This window comes from Sinocyclocheilus grahami, unplaced genomic scaffold (assembly GCF_001515645.1).
Source record: "Sinocyclocheilus grahami isolate Dianchi unplaced genomic scaffold, SAMN03320097.WGS_v1.1 scaffold154.1, whole genome shotgun sequence".
Classification (NCBI taxonomy): domain Eukaryota; kingdom Metazoa; phylum Chordata; class Actinopteri; order Cypriniformes; family Cyprinidae; genus Sinocyclocheilus; species Sinocyclocheilus grahami.
Genome location: NW_015505333.1, coordinates 57,678 through 66,463, shown reverse-complemented (window position 1 = coordinate 66,463; position 8,786 = coordinate 57,678). Strand labels below are relative to the sequence as shown.

The 8,786-nt window shown below is 41.0% G+C and overlaps 1 protein-coding gene across 1 annotated transcript in view; it reads right to left on the bottom strand.

Annotated features, from left to right (window-relative positions):
- ttll7 (tubulin tyrosine ligase-like family, member 7) overlaps positions 1 to 8,786 on the bottom strand; it is a 105,893-nt gene that overhangs the window by 84,316 nt on the left and 12,791 nt on the right. Inside the window, exons 2-3 of the mRNA XM_016282099.1 lie at positions 4,260 to 4,520; positions 3,927 to 4,061 (exon numbers count right to left, since the gene is read on the bottom strand). Coding sequence (XP_016137585.1) covers positions 3,927 to 4,061; positions 4,260 to 4,284 — 160 coding nt within the window. The 5' untranslated portion in view covers positions 4,285 to 4,520. The remainder of the gene's footprint in view (positions 1 to 3,926; positions 4,062 to 4,259; positions 4,521 to 8,786) is intronic.

Genomic DNA, 8,786 nt, shown 5'->3' with positions numbered 1-8,786 from the left:
TGTGTGTGTGTGTGTGTGTGTGTGTGTATGTGCGTGTGCGTGCGTGTATTGTGTGGTCCTTGTATTCCATTGGATTCAATCTTTGGTCCCCATGAGGAAACAAGCTTATAAATCATACAGAATGATCTTTTTGTTTGAGAGAAAGTTTTGTGTGAGGGTCACTCAAAAACATGATTTTACGATACTGTTCAGTTTATTTAAAAAAAGAATTTTCATTTAACACCATTGTATTAGGTTTTCATCGCATTGTGTTAAACTGACTTGAAACAGTTGCGTTTTGGAAAACTCAATATTTTCATTTTGAAAGAAAGTTTCAATGAAGTAGACCAAAAATAACATTTGATGCTTGTTCAATTTACTCAAGTAAATTAAGTTAATCAAACACAATTCTTTTCAACCACTTTACTTAATTCCTTTGAGTTGAGAGTACATGAATGATTTCAGTTGTGTAACTCCCCCCGAAGGATGGAACGGAGACGTCACGTTGTGACCGACGAATTGGGATCTCGCTTCGAGAGAGCCAGCGCCCAGGAGAATGCACACCTCTAGTAGAGTGAGCTCGCAACCTGAGCGGGCAGGGCACACCCTGTGCCTGATAAGCCAGGTTGATGGCATCCACTATCCAGTGGGCCATCCTCTGCTTAGAGACGGCATTCCCCTTCTGCCGGCCTCCGTAACAGACAAAGAGGTGGTCTGAGGTCTTAAAGCTTTGTGTTCGGACTATGTACCATCTCAAGGCTCGGACGGGACAAAGCAAAGCTAGGGCAGGGTCTGCCTCCTCCGGGGGCAGCGCTTGCAGGCTCAACACCTGATCCCTGAAGGGAGTACTGGAAACCGGGGACTCAGGATTACCTGGGAGTCAGCCTGTCCAAACTCTATGCATGAATCTTCGACCAAAATAATGCGTGCAGGTCCCCTACCCTCTTGATGGAGCAAGCAAGAGCAGAGTTTTCATTGATAGAAACCTCAGCTCAACTGACTGCAAAGGGTCAAATGGGCCCTGCTGTAGTGCTCTGAGCACTAGAGACAGGTCCCAAGAGGGTATAGAGGAAGGCCGGAGAGGATTTAACCTTCTCGCCCCCCTAAGGAGCCTGATGACCAGGTCATGCTTCCCTACCGACTTCCCTTCCATGGGGTCATTGTTAGCAGCAATCACAGTGACATTGACTTTAAGAGTGGAGAGAGACAGCCTTCGCGCCAACCCTTGCTGCCAAAAGGAAAGCACGACCCTGATCGGGCATCTCCGGGGGTCTTCTCGGCGAGAAGAACACGACTCGACAAAAAGGTTCCACTTCAAAGCATAAGCGTGTCTCGTAGACAGTGCTCTCGCCAAAGTGATGGTGTCAACTACCTCCTGGTGTAGGTCACCTAGAACCTCCGCGTCCCGTCCAAGCAGGACCCACTCCTCGTCCTCCTTGACCTTGCACAGCGTCTGTGCGAGAAGGCTCACTGGGGGAAATGCATACTTGCGCAGCCCCGCGGCCAGCTGTGTGCCAGTGCGTGTTCCCTCGGTCAGGGAGTAGAACAACTGGCAGTGAGAGGTTTCTGGATAGGCAAACAGGTATACATGAGCGGCTCAGAAACGTCTCCAATTCAGCTGGACCGTCTGGGGATGGAGTCTCCATTCTCCTGGTAGCGCAGCTTGAGACAGCACATCGGCCACACGGTTGAGCAGACCAGGAATGTGAATGGCACGAAGTGACCTTAGAACCTTCTGACTCCAAAGGAGGAGTTGGCGGGCGAGTTGCGACATGCGACGGGAGTGCAGACCACCTCGTCGGTTGATGTACGCAAAGGTCGCCATGTTGTCCGTCTGGACCAGCACATGCTTGTCTCGTAAGCGCCCTTTGAAATGGTTCAAGGCAAGGCGCACAGCTAACAACTCTAAGCAATTGATATGCCAGTGCAGCTGGGGGCCCGTCCACACCCCAACACTACTTGCCCGTTGTACGTGACCCCCCCAGCAGGTGGTGGAGGCATTCGTTTAAACCACAGCATGCCTGGAGACCTGTTCTAGGGGCACTCCTGCCCGGAGAAATGCAAGGTCTGACCACAAGCTTAAGGTTTGGCGGCAGCCCGGTGTAACTTGGACCCGGTGAGTGCAGCATTGCCACGCCCACCTCAGGACTCGGCCATGGAGCCAGTGTTGAAGCAGCCGCATATGAAGCAGCCCCAGTGGGTCCAACCTTGAGGGCTCGGGACACGGTGGAGGTCTCCACTCACGGCGGCCCGGGAAAGCATAGCCGTCATTTCCAGATCCGATTCAGTCATTGATACAGTCCCAGAGGGCAGCAGCGCAGCAGAATCTTCCTCTCCAGAAAGCTCCGGCTCACCCTCCGATGCAGCGATCGAGATCTGATCGTCGGGAGGAGCGCCAAAGGATACTGCTGGTACGCTCCTTGTAGAGGGCCCAACATGTTCCTTTGGCAGCTCAACTGGTTGCGGAGTACAAGAGGAGCGATGGTCCTCCGAGGGTTGGTTCCCTGGAGGGATTGCCATCACTGTTACCCTCAGACCGCCCGTGCTACTGCCTGAAGTAGCCCCCGCCTGACTGCCGCCATGACGAGAACTAGATCGAGGCAGAGGCAACGGAGCTCCGCCCCTTTAGAGGTAACGGAGGTTGGCCCGCAACTCCGAGATGGTCAACGTCCCATAATGAGAGCATGACTCATCCACGAACACCACCTCAGTGTGCTTAATGCCCAGACACGTGAGGCAGCGATCGTGACCATCACCCGACACCAGGTAACGACCACATCCAGAAATGCACGGGTGATACGTTCTCTGTAGCAAGACGCAACTTCATCTTTACAAGGACGCAACTTTGAATTTGCCAGACGCAACGTCGTCTTTAAAAAGATGCACCCGTGAATACTCTTTTAGGGAAAAAGCTCTTTCAGAGTGCTGAAGCGCACAGGGGAGATGGTCGCCTGCAACACAAACAGGGGGTAGTGCAGCCAGCCTAATGTGTGCAACTTGTTCAGTCTTCTTCTCTCAGTACAGTAGTCAGGAGCAAAATGATGTGATCGCTCGGCTCCGAAGCAAAAAGCTGGTATGCGTTGCACCTACTGCCGTTTTATGCTCACGCTGTTATCAGCGGCAGCTGGATGCAATCATCGCATGCCAATGTCCATTGGCTCGTTAAGTTTACACTCAAAGCAGATTGGTCTCTCGAAACGAGATCCAATTCGTCAGTCACGTTGTGACGTCTCCGTGAACGACTGAAAGGGAACAGGATTTCCCCTTCCCATCATGCTTTGCACAGGGCAGGATAGGCCGAGTAAATGTTGAAATAAAATGTTGTTTTATGCATTTTTTATCAAGATGATAAAATTGGGAGACTTTTAATGTTTAATGTTCTTTTATGTTTTACGTTATGTTATGGTTACCACTGCAGTGAAGTGTAGAGCATGTGCTTGGGGACCTGCTAACAACAATTAAAGTTGTTTTATTAATTAAAAACAACTACTTTGGGCATGCCACGGATGTAACAAAACTTAATAGTTTTTGGGTGAAATTAAGAATATTAACCTGATTCAACTAAATGGCATTGAATGAACCCAATGTAATCAACTTAAGTTTACTGAAATAAATAATGTTAACTACAAGGAACCTATTGACATAAAAGTGTTAAATAAATCCTATGTATCATCTGAGTGTAGGGTTAGGGGATAGAAAATACTGTTTTTACAGTATAAAAGTCATTACGCCTATGAAGAGTCCCCATAAAACATGGAAAACTGTGTGTGTGTGTGTGTGTTCTTCCTTTCATCTTCGGCCTTCTTTGAGAGAGAATGGAGTTCCATTGAGTCTCTGGATAAAGAATTGTCCTTGCCGTTTCACAATTTTAAATGCAAAAACATGTTCTGTATGAATGTCCCCTTACATCAACAAATTTTACATAAATAAAAGAATGTTTTTCCTACCAATCTCATATTTTGTTCCTGCAACATTGGCTGTGATGAAACCCTTCTTTTTCTTCTTGGTGTGAACCTTCCTCTTTACTCCATTCTGATTGGACAGTGTCAGTGGCATGTTCATGGGGGACGTTCCTTGATCGTCTGTGAAACATTTAGCAACTGACCATTCACTGCTGTTGATATATTTTACACTTTAGTATTAAGAAACACCATTCAACCCCTACAAGAACGCCTACTTCAACAAAGAGGGTGGAAATATACAGGTGTTTAGGGTCTGTATGGATACTCTGGTTTTTTGGATGGATGTTTGTGTCACTGCTGTAATTGTGTCAATCTTACCTCCATCATTAGGGGGTGAGGGCATATCTCAAACAGCTGACCTCTCACTACCCAGCATCAGAGACTTATGAGGCACAGTTTGGCACCAGTCTACTTCCTCCTCGCTGTCTTTGTGGCAACAGTTTTATGAGGTGGCAATATCATCTGTCCACTTAGATCACGTGGCAGGGGACGAGGTGAAGGTCGGTTGTAGACTGTATATCTTGAAGGAAAGAGGTCAGCTTCTCCACAGAACCACAGATGGGCAGATAGACAAGGTGTCTGAGGAAGAGAGAAAGAGAAACAGTAAGATTGGTAATGTCAGACAAAGAAGAAGAGCTGGAGGTAACTGCACAGTCTAGCCAAGCGGTTGCTGTGTCACTCAAACCTATCGGCGCCACTGACAGCAGGTTTCACCTCACTGATCAGCTCTTACTGCCTGATGGGGGCTTCGGCAGATGAGGATCTGTCTGCTGCTTGTCAAGCAAACGCAACATTAGCACCGCTGCATCGTCAGTAACATTCTAATGTTCACTTTACATGTCTGTAATCTGTCACGCAGCAAAGCAGACGTCTAACAGCTAGTGTTCTATGATATACCAATACTAAAATGGTATTGACACCTTGCTGTTAAAAACAGTACAATTCCTCATTTTATTAGTACCAATACTTTAAGAATAACCCCATTTTAATAAGTTGTGTTGTCTGATTTGGGGTTCAAATCTATGACATCCAAACTATGTTCACCTAAAAACCGTGTGAGTGCTTAAGTATCTGTTTCAAAAATAGTGAGTCCCAGTATGGATTTCCTTACTCGAATACATTTTAATGTTTTTTTTTTTCCAATATCATAATTTTATATGAAGCCCAAATGAACTTTGCATATGAAATATAGTTATAGGCATAGTTAAAATAGACAGAATATATTAGATTTAATTTATTACTTTATGTTTTAAATTTGTGTACTGTAATCATTTTCAATTTGTGAAATTACTATTCTTTAAAATAAAATAAAATAATAAAGAATCAGTTGCAGTACTTGCTCTGTCCCAAGCACACAATTTCTTTTGTTTTAAAATGTATTTATTTATTTATTTATTTAAATAAATGTTCAAATAGCAGGGCTGGAACAGACTGGTCAATGGAGAGATTTAAGTTTTTGTTGTTGTTGTTGTTGTTGTTGTTTTATAAATACAACTAAGAACTATAAGTTGTTGTTTTTTTGACAGATGTATGACAAATGATAACTAAAGCTGGTTGATACTAATTATTCATCACATATTTATGGCAGATCCACTTTTATGAATCAGTTCAAATTCAATAATTATTTTGATCACTCAAAAATATCCATGTTGCCTTGTTCATGTATCAAAATGGTTTAGTAAATATGTATGTAGGTAAATATAGAGTATTAAGTATATAGTCAGTGTTATTTTTTTAAAAATAAAATGAAAAACCATGTTTAACCATTTCTCAATGTATTTAACTTTTGCATTAAACAATATGAATCTACTTTTTGAAAAAATATATAGTTATATAAAACTACATCCCCCGGCCCTACACATAACTCAAGCAATGATGGTGATCTTATCTCACATAACTTACAAATATGACAATAAATGAACATTCAGTCAAATATACAACCTTGCAAGTGACTCCTTCACATATCAGGATGTCTTAAAATATCTCAAAATCTATTTCGAAATTCTTTACAGAGCCTTTTTACACAATGAGAGGGAATCCTTATTGAAAATATTTAAAAATTACAATATGATTAAATATTGTAATTAAACATCTTTAAAATGTGTCTGCGTTCTTGTACTCTGAACTGATAAAACTGATTGCAATGTAAATGATTTTGGATAGAAGCATCTGCATGAAATGCTCTGGAAAATTGTGCACAGTGCTTGAAAAGGTTTATATTCTGTTTGTGGGAAAGAATAATATTGCTTTAATTATTTAGCTTCCTTTGTCACATTTTTTTAAAGATTGTTTTTTAAATTAAATGTTCATTCATTCATTGTTACTTTATGGCAACCCAGATGGCAAAATTTAATGCAACACTGACTTCTGGTGGTGTGTTTGTAAAGTGCATTTGCACATATTGATTCCACACAAATGGACATATAAAAGACACACAAACAGATCACAGTTTAAGAATAAAACTAGGAAAAAAACACACAAAAAATGTTGATTTATAGATTCAAAGTACAAATAAAGATTTCAATGGAAACTATTTGGTCTCTCTCTCACCATGTTTACACCAGGTACTGTATTACCAGTGTCTCATGCATCTCCTGTGAGCAGCAGTGAATGGATTTTGAGAAGAGGGTCTCTAATTTTGTGACTACAAACAACAGATAGTAGTTCAGTGCTTTGCTGTATGTTGTTTATACAAATACACCAAATATGCTTCCAAATTTTAATACCACTGCAAAGATGGTGTTTAATTGTTTTACTCAAGAATCTGTCCAGAGGAAAGTGTTTTAGCGCAATGACTGATCGATAGGTTGTGCCCAACATTAGGTAGTGCTCTGATGTTGTCCTGGACATGATAAGATCACGAAGCATTTTGATCCCATTCACACCATTTATATTGATTTACAACAGCTTCAAACGTGACTTTTCCAGTCATATTTATAATGTAATACTGAGTCTTTGAGTTTTTTTATTTTAAACTCTACTCTATTCTCTCACTTTAAACTGTAATATTCATTTATAATTTGAATAATTTAAAGGAGACATATTATGCCCCTTTTTACAATATGTAATATAAGTCTATGGTGTCCCCAGAATGTGTCTGTGAAATTTCAACTCAAAATACTCCACAGATCATTTAGTATATCATTTTGAAAATGCCTATTTTGAGTGGAAGCAGAAACACGCTGTTTTTCGGACCTGTCTCTTTAAATGCAAATGAGCTGCTGCTCCCCACTCCCTTTTCCAGAATAGAGCTGCGCAATTATAGCTCGGACTTGCTAAAAACATGTTTTGGTTCTGATTATCATGTTTATCGCGCTGAAATCATGCGTTTTAAAACATATGAGTTTAAACATCTTATATACGGTTTTCTGAGTGCACACATCCGAAGCACACGGACAGAAAGCGGCTGTCACAGCATGTGAGTACTAAACTAAGTTCTCATTCACACACAAGTTTACGTTAAAAACACACACGAGTTACAAAAACAGTTATATCTGTGAAGGTAAACAGCTGGGAAATAAATCGCATGTTTATTTTAGATCTGTGTGGCAGCAGCAATATACAGTAAATAAATCAATAAATCTACTGCTCTCTTGTCTCCTCTGAGGCTGGGACTCTAAATAGTGTTCTGTGCTCGTCTGTGCACCCAAAGACAGAAAAGTTAGCATGTTTTGCTCAAACTTTCGCCATGGCATTAGAACTAGTACACCGTTGTCCCTTGCGAAAACAATGACGGCGCCGTGGGTGCAAACTTACAGATTAAGGGGCGGTAATATTATAATGAGATCCCTTTGCCACGTCACCAAGGGAGCGAAATCAGACGCGCTCGTTTTCTCAGATGCTTGCAGAAAAAGGCTTACTAAAATAAAATTACTGGGTTAAACTTTTTCACGTTTCCTTAGTTTGTAGATGCACCGGGGACCTGATTACAGCACTTAAAACCTGGAAAAGTCAGATTTTCGTGATATGTCACCTTTAATGTTTTGGTTTGATTCTGTGAAGTTCCCAAAAACAGGAAAATTAGGTAACAATGTGTTCCTGAAATTAGCTCAATGCAAAACACTGCAATGAAATATATGCATAAAAAGCATCTGCTTTATCAATTCAATTTCCAAATGATGAAATACTAATGCAATTAGAACTGTCGCTAAAAGAGACGTTCAGGCAATTTATGAAGCTACAGTCAATCTGTTACAGCACAAGACAGCAACACAATGACAGGCAGGCGTGTGTTTGATGAATGAGTGCTTGAGTAATCTCCTGCTATCATACATCACCCTGACAGCTCCACCACCCACAATCCACTCACTATTTATTTCCTCCGAGACGTTGCATCACTTCCTGCTAACAGCTGTAGAGGGAGTCAGAGAGCACACAATATTTTACTATACTTTTTCTATCTCACATTTGCTTTCTACTTTAAACTTTAAACTTATCAGTTAGGTTAAAGGTAGGGCTTAGTGTACATTTTATTTCTGAACTGCTGCAATAAGTGCAAGATTGCATAATGTTACTTCACGTTCATCTGTTTTAGAGAACATTTAATTCACTTTTAGCACCACTCAGTGGACATTTCACTTCATAACTTCAATACTAACTTAAAGTTGAATAAGGAGAAAAAAATAGACTCGGATTACATTTACAGATTTAATTTATTATTATTATTATTATTATTATTATTATTATTATTATTATTATTATTATTATTATTATTATTATTATTATTATTATTATTATTATTATTATTTCATTACAAAAATGAAAATTCTGTCATTAATTACTCACCCTCGTGTCGTTCTAAACCCGTAAGACCTCCGTTCATCTTCGGAACACAATTTAAGATAT